Source organism: Otolemur garnettii, unplaced genomic scaffold, assembly GCF_000181295.1.
Source record: "Otolemur garnettii isolate 467f Iridium unplaced genomic scaffold, OtoGar3 scaffold00032, whole genome shotgun sequence".
Taxonomy (NCBI): domain Eukaryota; kingdom Metazoa; phylum Chordata; class Mammalia; order Primates; family Galagidae; genus Otolemur; species Otolemur garnettii.
The window spans coordinates 12,021,011-12,042,220 of NW_003852427.1; the positions used below are offsets into that span (position 1 = coordinate 12,021,011).

Genomic DNA, 21,210 nt, shown 5'->3' on the forward strand with positions numbered 1-21,210 from the left:
AACTCCTGGGCTTAAGCGATTCTCTTGCCTCAGCCTCCCAAGTAGCTGGGACTACAGGTGCCTGCCACAATGCCCCAGCTACTTTTTGTTGTAGTTGTCATTGTTGGTAAGCTGGCCCAGGCTGAGTTTGAACCTGCCAACTTCAGTATATGTGGCTGGTGCCATAACCACCGTGTTTCGGGCACTGAGCCCTCACTATTTTTTTTGTTGTAGTTGTCATTGTTGTTTAGCAAGCCTGGGCTAGGTTCAAACCTGTCAGCCCTGGTGTATATGTGTATGTGTGCCTTAACCACAGAGCTACAGGTGCTGAGTCTATATATGTATATTATTTACACTGACAAAATTATCAAACTATTTTTTTTTTGAGACAGAGTCTCCCTTTGTTGTCCTTGGTAGAGTGCTGTGGCATCACAGCTCACAGCAACCTCAAACTCTTGGGCTCAAGTGATTTTCATGCCTTAGCCTCCCAAGTAGCTGGGACTACAGGCCACCACAACATCTGGTTGTGGTTTTTGAGGCAGAATTTCACTATGAAATTTAGAGATGAGGTCTTGCTCTGGCTCAGGCTAGTCTCCAACCTGTGGGCTCAGGCAATCCACCTGCCTCAGTTTCCCAGAGTGCTAGGATTACAGGCATCAGCCACTGTGCCCGGCCTTATCGAACTATTTTTTAAAAAATCTAATAGCAAAACTAAAACTTAGGCAATATTTCATACTCATAGTCAACAGCAAGTTACTTGAAGTCTGACTCAAGTGTGTTTGAGTTTCAGTTTTGCAATATATTAGCCATGTGAATTGGACAAGTTAGATAACGTCGCTGGCACTGTCCATAAAATAGGGATAATCAGGCTTGTTAACATCAATAAATGAAATAATGTGTATGTCATACTGAATAAAATACCCATAATATGTTAATTTATCAATATTGTTTAAGGTTGGTGGCACCCAAGCTCAGTGGGTAGGGTGCTGGCCATATACACCAAGGCAAGTGGGTTTGAACCCGGCCGGGCCAGTTAAAACAACAATGACAACTGCAACAAAAAATATAGCCAGGCGTTGTAGCAAGTGCCTGTAGTCCCAGCTACTTGGGAGGATGAAGCAAGAGAATCACTAAGTCCAAGAGTTTGAGGTTGCTGTGAGCTGTGATGCCACAGCACTCTACCCAGGGTGACACTTTGAGACTATGTCAAAAAAAAATTATTTAATGTTATAAATTAAACTGGATATCCCTCAAAAAATAAACTGAAGTCCTAACCCTTGGTACTTGGGTATGTGATCTTATTTGGAAATAGGGTCTTTACAGATATAATCGGGTTAGTATCAGGTCATTAAGGTGGGCCCTTAATTCAATAATCCAGTGATGGACTAGTGTTCTCAAAACAGAAAATAGAGACACTGAGACACAGGGAGAATGTTATGAAATGATGGAGAAAGAGTGGTGTGATTCATCTATAGGCCAAGGAACAATGGAACCTAAGAGAAAGGCAAGAAACATGAGCCTTCAGAGAGATCACAGTCCTACTAAGACCTTGAGTTTGGACCTCTAGCCTCTAGAATCATGAGGCAATAAATTTTTATTGTTTAAAGATATTGTTAGTAGTACTTTGATATGGCAGCCCTAGGAAACTAATACACTTATTTTGTATTTCACTCTAATAACTTTATTTATTTATTTATCTATTTAGAGACAGAGTCTTACTTTGTCACCCTTGGTAGAGTACTGTGGTGTCATAGCTTACAACAACCTTAAACATCTGGGCTTAAGTGATACTTTTGCCTCAGTCTCCCAAGTAGCTGGGACAACAGGTGTCCACCATAATGCCCGGCTATTTTTTTAGAGACAAGGTCTTGCTCTGACTCAGGCTGGTCTTGAACCTGTGAGCTCAGGCAATCCACTGTCTCGGTCTCCCAAGTGCTGGGATTATAGGTGTGAGCCACCATGCCAGGCCTGATTTATTTTTAATGTATGCATTTTTATACACTTTATTTTGAAATAATTTTAGACTTAGAAAAAGTTGCATAAATGGTACAAAATTCCTGTATATTTTTAATCCAGTTTTTCTTAATGTTCTTCTTTTTCATAACCATAAACAATTACTTAAATAAATTATTATTATTGTTATATTATTAACTAATCTTCAGACCTTATTCAGATTTTACCAATTGTCCTACTAATATACTTTGTCCTGGGCCAGGATCTAGTCTAGGATTTCTCGTACTTTTTTTTTTTTTTTTTTTTGAGACAGAGCCTCAAGCTATTGCGCTGAGTAGAGTACGTGGCATCATAGCTCCCAGCAACCTCCAACTCCTGAGCTCAAGTGATTCGATTCTCCTGCCTCTGCCTCCCAAGTAGCTGGGACTACAGGTGCCTGCCACAGTGCCCGGCTATTTTTTGGTTGCAGCCGTCATTGTTGTTTGGTAGGCCTGGGCTGGATTCGAACCCGCCAGCTCAGGTGTATGTGGTTGGTGCCTTAGTCGCTTGAGCCACAAGGGCCAAACCTAGGATTTCTTATTATATTCAGTTGTCACTTTTCATTAATGTCATCAAATCTGGGAAATTTCTGTATTTCTTTATCTTTCACTACTAGGGCTTTTTTTTTTTTAAAGACAAAGTCTCACTTTATCACCCTTAGTAGAGTGCCATGGCGTCACAGCTCACAGCAACCTCCAACTCCTGGGCTTAGGGATTCTCTTGCCTCAGCCTCCTGAGTAGCTAGGACTACAGGCATCTGCCACAATGCCTGGTTATTTTTTGTTGCAGTTTGGCTGGGGCTGGGTTTGAACCCGCCATCCTTGGTATATGGAGCCAGCACCCTACCCACTGAGCCACAGGTGCCGCCCTACTACTAGAACTTTTTAAAGAGTTCTGACCAGTTATATTTTTCTCTACTGTAAAGTTACTGTATTTTTTTTAAATAATTGATAAGTATCTGGGTTTTTTTTTTTTTTTTTTGAGACAGAGTCTCACTATGTTGCCCTTGGTAAAGTGCCATGGCATCACAGTTCAGAGCAAGTTCAAACTCTTGGGCTTAAGGGATTCTCTTGCATCATTCTCCCGAGTAGCTGGGACCAAGGTGCCTGTCACAACACCCCACTATTTTTGTTTTTGTTGTAGTTGTCATTGTTGTTTAGCCAGCCCGGGCCAGGTTCTAACCCGCCAGCTCCAGTGTATGTGGGCAGCACCCTAACCACTGAGCTATGGGCACTGAGCCAATTGATAAGTATCTTATAGGGACATACTTTGATTCTCTGCAAATAACCTGTTTCTGATACTTTTGGCTACTCATTTTAGCATTTATTGATAATCATTCACTATAACAATTATTAGTATTACTGTAATGTTTGCTAATTGGTGATTTTCAGTTTCCATCAGCCTTTCTACATTTACTCACTGCAATTCTACCTTAAGGAAGAACTATTCTACTTCCATATTTATTTACCCAAAAACTTGTTTATATCAGTATAGAAGCATGCTTATTTATTTTATTCCATGGGTTATAATCAATTTCTATCATTTATTTTACTGCTCAAATTATCCCAGCTTTGGATACTGGAAGCTTCTTATTCCAATCTAACAATTCAGGTTTCATTGTAGTATTCTCTCTGACAGTGAGAAAACTAGCTCTCTTTATGCACAATATACATACTTACTTGCAAGACTAATACTGTATAAACATAAAGTAGTTTCAGAATTATTAACCAATAACTGTGAAAAACAAATTTTCATATTTTTTTGTAAGCCACCTCAAAAACCTTTTGGAATAAAGACAGAAGAAATCAAAACACAAGGAGAAAGAAAGGAAGGATAACACTCAAATATTCTGTATGTAAAATCTAGAAATTTCACTATACCTATATCAAAAAAAGTATACTGTTGTATTTATTAATGATTATACCCATATTACATATGATAGTAGCTATTATACCCAAATTGTATAATTAGATGATAAGCATTTTAGTACCCCTTTCCTTATACAGTTTGGTCAGAATAGGTCTCAAACCAGCAGTGTTGTTCACCCATTCAATAATCCCACATTCGTCATTTAGCGGAATAACTGCATATGTTCGGATATGAAGTTCTCTTCTACGAGATTCGGCATCTTTTCTTAAGCACTATTAAAGAAAATACATATAAATTTGAAAACAATATAAAATCTCAAAACATTATAACAAAGATATCTAAAGATTTCACTTTTTTGCACTTCATAGCAAAAAGAAAATCAACAAGGGTTTACTATGTGGTTTAGAATCTCTGAGGATTTTTTTGCGTATCTGTGGTGCTAGATATCACGAAAAGTGTAATACAAGGACCCTTTTTTCACTAAGTAGCTTTCATTATTGTTTGTATATTTAATGTGTAGCCTAAGACAAGTCTTATTCTTCCAATGCATAGCAGAAAGAAAAAAAAAAGGTTGCCCCTGGTTAGACAAAAATTTCCCCTGAATAAAAAAGTAGAAAACTACTGGGGCAGTATTTCTAACTGATTTTCAAATCATTAAAAATGCCATGGGTAAGTCCATTTTGAAAAATCACTATTAACGTGAATTAAATTTTTATTTGCTATTAATGTGACAAGAATATTATTGTCTTTTTTTTTTTTTTTTAGAAACAGAGTGCCACTTTATTGCCCTCAGTAGAGTGCTGTGGCGTCACAGCTCACAGCAACCTCCAACTCCTGGGCTTAGATGATTCTCCTGCTTCAGCCTCCTGAGTAGCTGGGACTACAGGCGCCCGCCACAAGGGCCTGTCTATTTTTTGTTGCAGTTTGGCTGGGGCCAGGTCCAAAGCTGCCATCCTTGATATATGGGTCCAGTGCCCTACCTACTGAGCGACAGGTGCTGCCCAATTGTCAAATATTATAATTGTAATATTTAACAATGACAAAATATTATTGTTTTATTTTATATGGCTTTATAGAGGTTACTGAAACCTTATGTCCTTAGACATAGATACTGCTCTTTAACTTTGATTATCTCACAAGAACCAAAATGTATTTCTTATTCTTGTAGTTTAATTATTATAGCTTCGTTTATAAAACTAATCCTTAGCAGAAGAAAGTTTTACAGGTCTCATCTGATTAATCCTGATATGTTAGGTAAAGAAAAACAATACTTTTCATTCTGGAACTATATGAAGCAAGCAAACTAAGCACACATGTATAATTGAAACCTGCTCAACTCAAAGTGCTTAATTGATGAAAAACACATTCCAAACTTTAGGAATAAACAGGTTCCATGAATGCTATGGAAATGGTGTGACATCAGAATCCCATGGCCTCCAAAACCAACACAATAAGACTATATTTTTTAACAATCAGGCTTTATAATTTGACCGTGTTAGTAAGGGGGAAGAGTAATAAAATACCTTAATCAAAGTAACAAAGTTGATTAAGGTAAATTTATAAAGTAAAACCAGGGCATTTGATACTTGAGCCAGAAAAATATTCAAAGAACTCTGGGCAGAACACACTAATGTTTTAATAGTCAGTGAATTAAAGATACCAATTTACCAAACAATATTTTAAATGAAAAATAAAAAATAACCTTTCTCTTTTTATTGCCTTTGAATAGGTTTTGAATGTGTTTTTTTAAATTACTAAGTACAACTGTTCCTTTAAAAAAAAAACCTCACTTGCTGATATATTGTTTCTGGGAAAGGCCTGTAACTCTGAAATGAGGGGAGGTTTGGGAAGAAAGGATAAAAAGCTTATACCAAAATAATAAAGTTTCATCTTTCTATAGTATGGTTTTATTTTTACCAACAGAAGGCCAGATGCAGTGGCTCATGCCTATAATCCTAGCACTTTGGGAGGCTGAGGTGGAACAATTGCCTGAGCCCAAGAGTTCAAGACCAGCCTGGGCACTGTAGTGAGACCCCATCTCTACAAAACCATAAAACTTAGCTGAGCATGGCAGTGCATGCCTATAGTCCTAGCTACTTCTAGAGCCCACGAGTTTGAGGTTGCAGTGAGCTATGATGATGTCACTACATGTCAGCATAGGCTACAGAGTAAAACACTGTCTCAAAAAAAAAAAAAAAAAAGACCAATGGAAAAGAAAGTATTATACTATGTTTTCCCTTTTTTGAGACAGAGTCTTATTATGTTGTCCTTGGTAGAGTTCCATGGCGTCACAGCTCATAGCAACCTCAAACTCTTGGATTTAAGCAATTCTCCTGCCTAAACCTCCCAAGTAGCTGGGACTACAGGAATCTGCCACAACACCCAGCTGTATACTATGTATTTCTAAATGCCTATCTATATGATAACTCAAAATATCTAACAATAAATGAGATTTATCACAACAATTCTGTGCTGGAAACCAAGTATTGATACTTACCAACAAACTAAAAAAATGCTGATTACCTTTTAACAATGAGTTGATAAAAATAGAGCCTAACCTTTTCCCTAGCATTAAAAACATAAAATCTAAATAAATTTGATAGAAAAAGTATATTATAAATAACCATTATATAGGAAATGTTTTCCATCACTAATATGTTACACATTTTTCTCATTATAATAAAAGTAATCTTATTTTTTAAAAATTAAAATGAGTAATTTTATTTCTGAGTTTATACCTCAAAGATGAACAGATATTTGTACACTTGTGTTCACAGCAGTATTATTCACAATAGCCAAAAGGTAGAAAGAGCTCATGTGTCCATCAATGGAGGAATGGATAAGCAAAATGTGGCATAGATGTACAATGGACTATTTATTTAGCTTTAAATGGGTAGAAATTCTGACATGTTCTATAAAAATAAATGAACCTTGAAAATGTAATGCCAATTTTTTTTTGTTTTGTTGACAGAGTCTCACTATATCACCCTTGGTAGAGTGCCATCAAGTCACAGCTCACAGCAACCTCAAATTCTTGGGCGTAAACGATTCTCTTGCCTCAGCTTCCCAAGTAGCTGGGACTACAGGTGCCTGCCATAACACCCAGCTATTTTTTTGTTGTAGTTGGCATTGTTGTTTAGGAGGCCCAAGCTGGGATTAAACTTGCCAGCCCCTGTGTACAGGTGCCAATCCATACAATGCCAATTGAATTCAATGCTCCTTGAAAAAACAAAATAAAACAAAATGAGAAAACATAATACTAAGTGAAGTAAGCTAGTCAAAAATGGATAAATACTGCATGATTCCACAACTTTTATGAGATAAGTAGAATGGTCATATTCATGGAGACAGAAAGAAGAACATGGTTGCCAGAGGCTGGGGGAAAGGGGAATGGAATTGTTTAATAGATGTGGAGTTTCAATTTGAGAAGGTGAAAAAAGTTCTGGAAAGGGATATTAATGATGACTGCAAAACAACATGAATGTACTTAATACTACCGAACTATACACTTAAAAAATGGTTAAATGAAAAATTTATGTTATACATAAATTATGTTATACATTTTGTTACAATCAGAAAAATTAAGTGAAAATGAGAAAATACACTTCATTCTGTCTTTTTAAGAGTGATCTATTTTTGTGTTACTTTGCCTGGCGGGGGTTCTCCAAATCCTTCTAGGTAAATATAAAAGATATAAAGTCTCCATTTTTTTTTTATGGCAGAATAATATCAAAAGAATGGAGAAGGAAGCATCCAGTACTAATATGTAACTAGTAAATAAACAACTATACAGTTACAGGAAAGAAAAACACAATTAAATTAAATTCGAGAAGAAGGGATGGGGAAAGAGAAGGAGGTTTGGTAAGCTCTCACCTAATGGGTACAAGGCAGGGGTATATGGTACACTGCCTGGGTGAAGGGCTCAGCTACAACTTGGACTTTATCTAACAAATGTAAACAATGTAACTTAATCATACGTACCCTTATTGTAATCTTAAATTAAAAAAAAATAAATTTAAGATCTAATTTTAAAAAGTGATCTATTTGCATACTGAAATGCCCCTATCACATAATTATCACGTGATATATATATATATAATTATATATATATATATATAATTATCACATAATTATTACGTGAGTTATCACGTAATTCTAAAATAAAACCAAATTTTATCCAAACCTTATTAATCAAAGAATTGAATTCCATTAGTCTGCAATCCTTTCTCAGGTCATCTTTCGGCTTACACATCATGATGTAGAACTTTCCATCTGACCCTTTTAAAGAGATCTTCTTTGGTTTCTGAAGAGAAGCAAGAATTTCTACCTAAAAGATGATGAGTTATATATAAGTTAAGACCAAAATTCTTTTTTCTCTTTTGTAGAGACAAAGTCTTACTTTATCACCCTCAGTAGATTTGGCATCACACAGCTCACAGCAACCTCCAACTCCTGGCCTTAGGTAATTCTCTTGCCTCAGCCTCCCAAGTAGCTGAGACTACAGGTGCCCACCAGAACACTCAGCTATTTTTCTGTTGCAGTTTGACCAGGGGTGGGTCCGAACCCGCCACCCTTAGTATATGGGGCTGGCACCGTACCCACTGAGGCACAGGTGCCGGCCCAGTTAAGGCCGGAATTCTTTGTTTCAGTTAATAAACATTGAGTTATTAACAAAATAAAAAGGGAATATAATAATGTATCATATAACATCATTATATAATAGTTATGTAGTAAATTTGTATTTTAACTATTTCTTTTACTTAAAAATGACCTTCACAAAGAATAGCATATCTGTTAACAAAGACACATTTTCACCCTTTGGGAACAGTTATGAAGTAAAAAGCTTATTTCATCAGCAATGCAAGTACTTTAGGCATTTAAATTTAGGCAGTCTCCCTCAAAGTAGTCATAATGCTTAAAAGATTTTTGAAACATCTTTCTTCAGAGTTTGAGACACTATTTTCCAATTTCTAATGGAATGTTTATCAACTGAAGTAATTTAATTTTTAAGAAATGCCCCCCCAAAAAGAAATGCCCCCCTAATCAGCTAAATAAATAAGATAAATAATATTGCATAAATTAAAACCAAAGCATGACTGTAAGTAATAAGAATAATTTCATTAGGTGGTTTGGTAACTGGTTCTAAAAGTAGTTAACAAATATCTTGAGTTATAGAAATAATGGAATAAAGTTTCCCAAAAGTTTACCTAGAAGAAGTGCTCTAGTACTAATTCTTTGAAACAGTCACATATTTATAGCCACATAAAGTACTTTAAAAAAATTGGGCCAGGTGTGGTGGTTCACGTCTGTAATCCTAGCACTTTGGGAAGCTGAGGTGGGAGGACTGCTTGAGCCTTGGGGTTCAAGACCAGCTTCAGCACCACAGGAAGACCCTGTCTCTACAAAAAATAAAACAATTATCTGGGCACGTGTGGTGTGCACCTGCAGTCCCAGCTACTTGGGAGGCTTGAGGCAGGAGGACCCCTTAAGCCCATGAGTTTGAGGTTGCAGTGAGCTATAATGACACCACTGGACTCTTATCCAGCCATCACAGTGAGACTCTGTCTCAGAAAAAAAAAATCAAGCTCTTACTATTTTCACTTCTTCCCCCAAATAAATAAAACTTGTATTATGTTCTTTCTTTTCTTCATTTTTAGGATAAAGAACATAAAAAATAAAATTGTAAAAAAATAAAGATTAACAGATCAAAATATTAGACTGAGTATTAATCTCTGAATTTTTTTATAATCACTGAAGTTTTTATCACTGTACTTTGTACCAGGGGGCTTTACTTTTGTGTATGTCAAATTATTTTTTTTGTGGCAAGTAATATTCATTTTGGGCCAGGCGTGGTGGCTCATTCCTATAATCCTAGCACTTTGGGAGGCTGAGGCAGTTGGATTGCCTGAGCAAAGCGAGACCCCATCTCTACAAATAGAAAACAAACTAGTTGGGTGCTGGGGCAGGAGCCTGTAGTCCCAGCTACTTGGGAGGCTGAAACCAGAGGATCACTTGAGCTCAAGAGTTTAAGTTTTGCTGTGGGCTATGACGTCATGGCACTCAACCATAGGGCAGCTGGCTAAGTAAGACTCTTGTCTCAAAAAAAATAGAGTTTCTCTCTCTCTCTCTCTCTCTCTCTATATATATATATATACACACACACACATATATATGTCTCTCTCTATATAGACTTTATACTTTTATAAGACTATATAAAAATAAAGTCTATATATAAATATATATACACACATATATATTTCAAAAACATCATTTTGACTCTGAGAAAAACACTTTTTAGCTTAATTTGAAGCTTTTAATTTAATTAAAATTTAAAATCATAGTTATAGTCATATATAACTGAAGTTTACCGTATCATCAAAGCCTGCAATATAGGCCCAGTGCCCAGGAAATGGATCATGGTTAGCATGGGCACCCAGAACTGATGGAAGAGTAGGTATCATGACTGATTGCAAAGGAATAAGGATTTCACTAAATGTTGATTCTTCTACCAGCTTTTTAAGCATTTTAAAGTGAGTACTCATACTTAATGTGGAACTATTTCCATCAACCTGAAAAAAAAAAAAAGTAGTACACTTTAATTTTGTGTTTACCTTAAATCACAGAACATTTAACTTCAACAACAAAAATTTCACTTTTCTACTATCTTAATTCCAAGGGCATGTCAGACTGTAGATTTCTAAGTATTTTTTAATCATCTCATTTTAATCTCTGCCTTTTACCTCATCAATAATAGGACCTACATCAGAGGACTATTTAATGATTAAAGAAGACAGGAGAGGCCAACAGTCTGTTATAGGACATTAGAAAATTCAAAGAGCTCTATATATCAAACTAACTTAAAGAAATAGTTATAAGCTGGATTATGGAATAGTTAACAGGTTACCCTCAGTGGCGATATAACACAAAGTATATGCACTGTTTTACCTTCAAAAATATGAAAAACTCTGAATTTTTAAGTGTAATTACCACAAAGGTTTCTGATAAAGAATTAGAAACCAGTACATGTAAAGCACATAAAACAGTGCCACGGTTTAATATATGTTGTCCATCATCACAACACTGTTTTTGATGATATTAAGTGCATCAGAAGTCAAATGGGATTAATGGAGATAACCAATACAGATTACCCTTTTGACATGTTCATTGATGAAGGTAAGGTGAGAAATAGAGTAGTCTGTATCTTTTAACAGATAAACAATTAATGGACTTTGAATATCTGTTAAGTAGAATCTAGTTATTTACTTTATAATAGAGTCTCTCTCCTGCCTTATAAGTACCTACTCCACTCCCTACTTTTATGTCTTATACATTCTTCAGTGTTTTTCTCCAATTCCTTAGGTGCAGTGTGGGTCAGTCCTGTAACCATGTTTCTACTTTAGTTACAAATCTACTAAAAAAAGTATTATTCTAGATGAGAACCATCTGCTTGGTTCCCTATAAGACTACGAATACCTCAGACAGGAGGAGATTTTTCATTCATCTTTCTTTTCCTTAGGACAATGTTTATCACTTGATAGGCACTGAAAGCTTTACTGAAAGGATGAAAACAAGAACCCCAATCCTTTTTCCCATAATGAATACAGGTTAATGTCTATGAGTTTTAAAAGTTTAAAGATATGACAAAATTAATCAAAATGACAACTTTAAAAAACTGAGTATTTTACACACTTACTGTTATGGCTTATTTCATAGCCTCTACTTAAAATAACTTCTGATAAATATGGATAATCTGCTTTCAAAAATTCTCCTTAATTCATATTAAGAAGAACTTTTAGGCAGGCACACAGTGGCTCATGTCTGTAGTCCTAGCACTTTAGGAGGCAGAGGCAGAAGGATCATGTGAGTCTGGGAGTTTAAGGCCAGCCTGGACAACACAGTGAGACCCCTGTCCCTATCACACACAAAAAAACACCACAAAAAACAAAATTAGCCAGGTACAGTGGTGTGGCATGCCTATAGTCCCAGCTACTTGGGAGGGTAAAGAAGAAAGATCACTTGATCTCAGGAGGTGGAGGTTGCAGTGATCTATGATTGCATTACTACACTCTAGCCTGGGTGACAGAGTGAGACCCCATCTTTTAAACAAACTAACAAACACACTTTTAGAAATCTAGTGGATATTTGGAAGAGGGACATAGAACATACGTTAGAAATTTCAAAAACTGCTTTATTAAAATAAATCATATCTACTTATAGTATAAAATTTAATAAATTTTGATAATATGTGTATGTCCATGTTAGAATATTAATCATATGAAAAAATATATACAAATTATGTATGTTTATATACCTATAAAATATATTTTACTAGTCTATAAGCAGTAAGATTTATGATAGTACCGATTTATTGCACAATTCTAGAAGCTTATCTGTTAGGCGAGTTGCATCTCCAACAAACTTCTCTAAAGATTTTTTCATCTCAATAGCTTTATTTAGAATTTCCTTGCATCTGTTCACACGCATGGGATAAGAAGACTGTGATAAAAAAGAATTAAATACAACTTTATATACTGTTTTGACAGATAACACAGCTTTTAATTTACAAAAATCAACTTAAAAAGTGCTCATGATGAGAATACTGATATAAATTTCCTGAAAATCAGTCTGGCAATGCAATCAAGAACCATAAAAATGTTGGTATCTCATAACTTGGTGAATTCCCTTGTTGGGACGTACTCTGAAGAAATAATTGGAAATGAGAACAAATATAGATGTATGTAGATCTTTTACAACAGCACAAAAATAGAAAGAATTTTAATGATCATCTTGATAGTTAAATAAATTATAGAAGTTTACTTTAGAACTTTATACGATTTCTAAAATTGTATCTTCAAAGAATTTTTAATAACATGGGATCAGTCATAAATGAAACATGAAATTACATGTCAGTATAATCCAAATTTAGCATTAAAATACACTTAGAAACTCCACATATAAAAATTAAAATATTAATGGTACAAGTTTGAATTTTAATTTTTGTTTTATAACTGTGCATTTTCTAAATTCTCTAAAATACTTATTAAATACAGGGTGGCTATAAGGTTCGTGTGCAAATTAAAATAGCGTGCAATTTAAAATTGTACACAAACTTTATGGCCACCCCGTATGTTTACTAACTTATAAGTTCCCATTAATAATGAAATAAAGCTTTTTTGGTTTTTTTTTTAGTATTAACAGGTCAGGTATTTTAGATTAAAATATTTAGGAAAAAAATAGGTTGCCATTTTTAAACTAAAAAGTATGTTACCACGCACTAATCGTTTATTGCACTTTCTAACAAAAATATATGCTGGGCTCAGCGCCTGTAGCTCAAGCGGCTAAGGTGCCAGCCACATACACCTGAGCTGATGGGTTCGAATTCAGCCCAGGGCCTGCCAAACAACAATGATGGCTGCAACCAAAAAATAGCCAGGCATTGTGGTGGGTGCCTGTAGTCCTAGCTACTTGGGAGGCGGAGGCAGAAGAATCGCTTGAGCCCAGGAGTTGGAGGATGCTGTGAGCTGTGATGTCACAGCACTCTACCCAGGGTGATAGCTTAAGGCTCTGTCTCAAAAAAAAAAAAAAAAAAAAATATATATATATATATATATATATACATGCTGATTTCTTTTGTCTTAAACATACTATTTCCTTTATTTTATATGGTAAACATCTCCAGATAATAGGATGAAATTTAATGCTACAATTTATTTTTTTAAATATTTAAAAGTGCTTGGTGCCTATAGCACAATGGTTACAGTGCCAACCACATACACTGAAGTTGGCAGGTTCGAACCCATCCTGGGCCGGCTAACCAACAATGACAACTGCAACCAAAAATAGCAGGGTGTTGTGGCAGGTGCCTGTAGTCCCAGCTACTTGGGAGGCTGATGTAAGAGAATCACTTGAGCCCGAGTTGGAAGTTGCTGTGAGCTGTGACACCACAGCACTTTACCGAGGGTAATACAGTGAGACTCTATCTCAAAAAAAAGGGTGGTGCCTGTGGCTCAGTGAGTGGGGTGTCAGCCCCATATACCAAGGGTGGTGAGTTCAAACCCAGCCCTGGCCAAACTGCAACAACAAAAAATAAAAATAAAAAATAAAAAATATTTAAAAAAATTAAAATTACTAACCTAATATAGGAGTAAAATCCTGGCACTTATACCTACATATTAACATTAAATAATCACTTTTAAATAAAGCAGTAAAAGACACTATGGTAGTTAATACTTTACCTTTGACACAGCTGTCATCATCCACATTGCTTGTTGAGGATAAGCTAGAAATACTTTGGCTATTATTTCCATCAGGACAACAAAAACTTCATCATGTGAATGACAAATTCGAGAGATCAATTGCGAAAAAGCAGTCAAAAACTGATAAGGAGCTAAATAATTTGTGTGCTCTGTGATAACCTTGTTTATTTTACCTAAATCATTTCTCATTTGTATGCGATCACAGCGACAAGCTGGGGGAAAAAGTTTAAGAAACATAAGAAAAAAAGAAAAAATCAGCATGTTAGTTCATTTTACATAAGAAAATTTTCGTTTCAAAAGCAGCTTTAAAATATATTATTTCCATGCCCAAAGCTAGATCACTTACTAATTTGTGGAAAGAAACTTGTCTCCAAGTAGGAAAAATATTTAGGATCACTGAAAAGCCCAAGGGATATTAATTTTCACTATCCATTTTTATTATTAGGGTAAATCATTTGGTTTAATAGAATATTGTTCAATATTTGTTAGAGTCATCAAAAGTTGATAAGATTTCACTTATAGGCTCTGAACTGCAACTACTTTCCCCTCCTTTTAAACATTTATTTTCTTACACTAACATCTTAATTATCAAATTCATTCCCAGTTTTTAGTAGACTGTCAAACCAAATCTGACTTTGTGCCAAAGTTATAATTCTTCCTAGTCCCTTAAAGTTTTTACATGAACAGTTAGTTATACCTTTTTCACATTCATATGCCTTTGAACCAAAATCAAGCCAGAGTGATAACATTCGTGGCATTGATTGATATATGAATTGATTTCCATATTGCAGAGACCTGCAATTAAATAGACAAGAAACTATTAGCATAGTTACTCTATTTACATTATACAAATTAAAATTTAAAGACTTAAACTCCCACATAATTTATATAAAATTTTCTGACAAAACTATGACATCAACACTTCTTCCTACTGAGAGCCTCTGGTTTGGCCTTGTGGCAACTCCAGATGTGCCTGCTGGCCCTGTGCCCCACCCCATTCCCACAGGTTGGAGACCCCCCGGCACGGCTGCATGAGCCAGGGAACAGAGCTGTGGAATCTGAGGACCCCTTTTTTTCTTTCTCCATATTGTCTGACAGGAGATGTTATGGCCCCCAAAGACATGACAAATACTCATGCTAAATCCATCCTCAACTAAATGAACTTGCCCAGGAAGAACAATACTCTGTGATGTGACACTGAAGATAGAGCAGAGACTTCTCTGCTCATTGGATTGTGCTGGCTGGCTGTAGCGATTACTTCTGTGCCATGTTCACTAGTGAGCCCTGAAATACTCTTCAAATGTCCAGTTGAAAGATCACAGGACTAAGCTTTCAGAGAAGGAGAAACTATATTTTGATATCCAAGGTTTAACTGTCTCTACCATGGAAATCCTATTAGACTTTGCGTACACAGAAATGGTACATGTGATAGTAGAAAATGTACAAGAACTGCTCCCTGAACCCTGTATGCTTCAGCTGAGAGGTGTAAAGCAAGCCTGCTGCGAGTTCTTAGAAAGTCCCTTAGACCCTTCTAATTGCCTGGGTATCAGGAATTTTGCTGAAACCCACAATTATGTTGACCTAATGCCAGCACCTGAGGTTTTTAACCAGAGGCATTTTTCTGAAGTGGTACTGCATGAAGAGTTCATTCTTCTAGTCAAGGAGAGGTGGAAAAGCTAATCAAGTGTGATGAAATTCAGGTAGATTCTGAAGAACCAGTCTTTGAGGCTGTCATCAACTTGAACATGCCAATAAGGAGCAAGAAGAATCCTTGTTTAACCTGCTACAATATGACATCCAGGCATATCGCAGATGTGAAAGGTGCTGAGCCTTTCATTGCTGTAGTTTACAGTGCCAGGATGTAGTTGAAGCAAAGAAGTTTCATCTGAGGCCTGAACTTCAGAGTCAGATGCAGGGCCCCAGGACGAGGGCTCATCTAGGAGCCAATGAAGTGCTTCTGGTGGTCGGGGACTTCAGAAGCTAGCAGTTTCCCACTGATTTTCCCATGGCAGAAACATATGACCCCAAGACTCAGAAGTGTAGTTTTTTGCAAAGCATCACTCGTAAGAGACATTATGTGACCTCAGTGTCCCAACGTGACCGGATCCATGTAATTGGTGGCTATGATGGCCATTCCCACTTCAGTTCAGTGGAATGTCTGGAAGGGGATAGGGTCTGGTATTTTGTGGCCCCTATGAAGGTTTGACAAGGTCTTGCTGGAGCTACAACCCTGGGAAATATAATCTATGTCTGTGGAGGCTTTGATGGAAGCAGGTATCATACCAGTATAGACCATTATGACACAAATATTGACTAGTGGAGCATGCTGGGAGATAAAGACAGCCAGGGAAGGTGCTGGACTAGTAGTGGCCAGTGGAGTGATCTGCTGTCTAGGTGGATATGATGGCTTGAATATCTTAAGTTCAGTTGAGAAATATAATCCTCACACAGGACACTGGACCAATGTTATACGAATGCTACCAAGTGTTCTAGTGCAGGAGTAGCCCAGCTGAATGACCATATTTATGTGATGGAGGGATGGTACTACCTACCTTTCTTCTGTTGAAGCACACAACATTTGCGCTGATTCCTGGACAACTGTTATTAATATGACCACTCCACAATGTTATGTAGGGGCCACAGTGCTTCAGGGAAGATTTATGCAATTGCAGGATACTACGATAATTCCCTGCTGAGTAGTATTGAGTGCTATGACCCCATCATTGACAGCTAGGAAGCAGTGACATCCATGGGAAGCTGGTGTGTGTGTTCTCCAAGAGAAGTGACCATTGTTGGAATACCATCCAGAGCTAGTGAACAGTCCAAGGGACAGTTTGTGGGAGAATCAAGGATCCTTTCCAGAAAGTTTGGTTCTCATTCTGTGCACAGGGTGATTATAAGCACCAGTGCAGTGATGACTGTACTTATTTGACACACAATCCCCTTTGTGCTGGTGGTCATTTCTGAGAAGGGCGGGCAACAGATACCCAAGGGAAGAGAATGCACACTGAATGGATGTCAGAAACCAGATTATCCTTCCCTCCGGTTTGGAGAGCACTTTCTTGTCTTTTTTAACTACCATGTGCTTGGGAAACTACATAAATGTTATGCTTCGTACACTGCAGAGAACTAAGGTGAGTACGGACTACTAGATGTAGGCAGTATCCAGGCTAGATAATTAGAAGAATACCTACTTGAGTAAACTTGGTAAAATTCAAGTACTTTTTTCCCTAGGAATAAATATTCTAATCTACAGGAAAGTAGGGGTAACACAGTTGCATTCTGGAGAAAAACAAAAGAGAAAGCCCTTTCTAAACTTTGGGGGCTAGAGAAGAGATTCATGTGACACTACCTTGTGAGGAGACAGGGTTGGTATCTAAGAATGGGGTTGGAGTAAGTGAAGTTAACTAAATTTAATAGAATGTGAGTGTACCTACAATACCACTGAAAACTTGAGTGTTGTGCATCAAGTCTCTTGACACTAGAGATTGGGAAAATAACAGTGAACAAATGATTGGATGAGAGGAGATGGCATAAATGTGAGAGTTCAATAAACCTGGGGTTGAATTAGAAGTACCTATCATTTTACAATCCTCTTATTCCCTGCCAAGGCTCATCTAGTTATGGCAATGTTTCCTTTGAATGGGTCGAATCAAATACTACTACACTGAGGCCAGGCACAGTGGCTCACACCTGTAATCCTAGCACTCTGGGAGGCGAAGGAGGATGGATTGCCTGAGCGCAGAAGTTTGAGACCAGCTGTTTCTACTAAAAATGAAAAAAAAAAAAAAAAACTGAGGCAAGAGGATCACTTGAGATCAAGACTTTGAGGCTACTGTGAGCTATGATGCCACACCACTCTACCAAGGGCGACAAAGTGAGACTCAGTCTCAAAAAACAAAAAACAAACAAATACTACTACACTATTACTGTTTAAAAAAATATTTCCTCCTACTATAAGTTATTTTGACTCTTCTCACCCCTGTTTTTATTACTATATTTCTCACTCAGTTCTATAGTTCCTGTACAAAAAAAATTTATAATTTCTGACCCAATCAAAGTCTTGTCAATACTTCTTTCAAATTTTCCTTAGGCTCTCTTACCTACATTCCATGGCCATCAGGTTAGGTCAAGCCCAATCACCATTTCTGTGAAATTACAGTAACTTGGTCACCCTAATTCTACATTTCCTTCCTGCAATAAATTCCAGATTAATATTTCTGAAATTCTGACTTTATCTTGCTCTCCCCCATTCAAAACCAGAAATCAGCTATCTATAGATTAAAACTATGACGCTGCCTTGAATTCAATATTCACAATCTTGCATCTCCACAATTTTCCAATATTAGCATTTCATCAATCACCAGTATACATCTTTTATCAAGTATAATTTTCTCCTTACCCTGTGAACAAAGCACTCACAGCCTTGTTTCTCATAAAGTCAGTAGTAAGGTCTCTCTTTGTTGAATTTTTTGAGACCTGGGCAACAGTTTATTTTATTTAAAAAAAAATTTTTTTGTTATACCTTAAACAAGGTGGCATGAGAAAAAATAAACAGTATTTTTTATTGTAGTAAAATACATAAAATTTGCCATCAACCATTTTTTTTTCCTTTTGAGACACAGTCTCACTATGTCACCCTTAGTAGAGGGCTGTGGTATCACAGCTCACAGCAACCTCAAACTCTTAAGTGATTCTCTTGCCTCAGCCTCCCAAGTAGCTGGGACTATAGGTGCCCATCACAATGCCTGGCTATTTTTTGTTGAAGTTGTCACTGTGATTCAGCAGACCCAGGCCAGGTTCAAACCCGCCAGCCTTGGTGCCCTACCCACTGAGGTAATGGGCACCACCCATCTTAACCATTTTTAACTGCACAGTTAAGCAGTACTCGTTGTACATATTGTGCAACCATCATCACAATCCCTTTCCATAACTTTTTTCATCCTCCCAAAGTGAAATTCCATATCCATTATACAATAATTCCCCATTTCCCCTACCCTAGCCCCTGACAAGCACCATTCCACTTTCCATCTATATGAACTTAACTACTCCAGATACTTCGTATAAGTAGAATACAATATTTGTCTTTCTGTAACTGACTTATTTCATTTAGCATGTCCTCCATGTTGTAGCATATGTCAAAATTTTCTTCCTTTTTCAGGCTAAACAATGTTCCATTGTATGTCTATACCATATTTTGCTTATCCATTCCTCTCTAAATGAACTCTTGGGTTCATTTATAAATGAATGAGCTATGTTTTAGCTATTGTGAATAGTGCTGCTATTAACATGGATGTACAAATATCTTTTTCAGACCTGTGGGGACAGTTTTATCACACAGAATTGCATTTGCCTTTCTGAGATTATAATATAAGAGGGGATTTTTTTCTCTTCTTATTTGTCAAGATTTATTTCACCAGAAATTAGGAGAACTGGAAGGTTTTTTGTTTGTTTGTTAAGGTATCCAACATGACGATTTTGTTGGGATTTTTAAAAAAAACATTTTATTTATTTATTGAAATTCTGCTTTACCAAGAGGGACTAGAAAGGAAAAAAAGAAGAAATTGACAAAAATTATGTATGTGTATACTTATTGTGTACAACATGTTTTGAAATATATGTATATTGGTTAGGTGCGGTGGCTCATGTCTATATCCTAGCACTCTGGGAGGCTGAGGCAGGAGGACAACTTGAGCTTAGGAGTTCAGGACCAATCTGAGCAAGAGTCAGACCTGTTCTCTGCTAAAAATAGACAGACTAGCCAGGCATTGTGTTGGTCACCTATAGTCCCAGCTACTTGGGAGGCTGAGAAAGGAGGATAGCTTGAACCCAGGTGAGCTAGGCTGATACCATGGCACTCTACCCAGAGGAACAGAGTAAGACTCTGTCTCCAAAAAAAAAAAAAAAAAAGAGAGAGAGAGAGAAAAGAAATACATATATATATTGTGGAATGGCTAAATTAAGTTAATTAACATATATATTACTTTTCATACTTTTTTTGTGGTGAGAACACTTAAAATCTATTCTGTAGCAATTAACAAGAATACAGTATATTGTTGTTAACTTCAGACAATAGATCTCTTGAATTTATTCCTGCTATCTACCTGAAATCATATATCCTTTGATCAACATCCTCTCAACTCCCTCCCCCATCATTTCCCTAGTAACACCATTCCACTAAGTTCAATATTTTTAGTATCTACCTATAAGTGAGATCATGCAGTATTTGTCTTTCTGTGTCTGCCTTATTTCATTTTAAATTATCTCCTCCAGGTTTATCTATGCTGTCACAAATGATAAGATTTGCTTCTTTTTAAAGGTTGAATAGTATTCCATTGTATAAGTATACATATACATCACATTTTCTTTATCCATTCATCCTTGAAGGACACTTAGGTTGATACTACAGCTTGGCTGTTTTGAAAAATTCTGCAATGAACATAGAGTATAGATAATCTTTTTTTTTTAAATTTCCTTTAAATATATATCCAGTAGTGGCATTGCTGAATCATATGGTGGGTCTATTTTTAATATTTGAGGATCCACCATACTTTTTTTCCATAATGGCCATACTAATTTATATTCTCACTAGTGTGCAAGGGTTCCCTTTTCTCCAAATCCTCTACTTGTCTTTTTGATAACAGCCATTCTAATAGGTATGAAATGATAAGCCTTTATAGTTTTAATCTGTATTTCTCTGATGATCAGTAATGATGAACCTTTTTTATATGCTTCTGCTGGACATTTTTATGTCTTTTGAGAAATATCTATTCAGATGTGTTGCCTATTTTTTAATTGGCAATTTGTTTTCTTACTATTGAATTGTTACATATGGGCTATTATTTTATTATTATATATTATATTATATTATATTACATATAGGAATAAATTCTCTTCTACTCCATAGCCTGTCTCTTCACTGTGTTGACTGATTCCTTGGCTATGCTTTTTGGCTTGACATAATCCCATATATATTTGCTTTTGTTGCCTATGCTTTTTAGTTCATGTCCAAAATATCATTTTCTAGGCCAATGTCATGAAGCTTTTCCCCTATGTTTTCTTCTAGTGGTTTTACACTTTCAGGACGTACATTTAATTTTTAAATTCATGGCTC

At 36.3% G+C, this 21,210-nt stretch overlaps 1 protein-coding gene and 1 pseudogene across 1 annotated transcript in view; one reads left to right on the top strand and one right to left on the bottom strand.

Moving 5' to 3' along the window:
- Positions 1-21,210, bottom strand: part of ATR (ATR serine/threonine kinase) — a 142,095-nt gene that overhangs the window by 11,423 nt on the left and 109,462 nt on the right. The window contains exons 37-42 of the mRNA XM_023513056.1: positions 14,794-14,891; positions 14,076-14,308; positions 12,202-12,336; positions 10,209-10,409; positions 8,024-8,167; positions 3,962-4,112 (exon numbers count right to left, since the gene is read on the bottom strand). Of these exons, the coding sequence (XP_023368824.1) occupies positions 3,962-4,112; positions 8,024-8,167; positions 10,209-10,409; positions 12,202-12,336; positions 14,076-14,308; positions 14,794-14,891 (962 nt within the window). The remainder of the gene's footprint in view (positions 1-3,961; positions 4,113-8,023; positions 8,168-10,208; positions 10,410-12,201; positions 12,337-14,075; positions 14,309-14,793; positions 14,892-21,210) is intronic.
- LOC105886945 lies at positions 15,006-16,882 on the top strand (annotated as a pseudogene).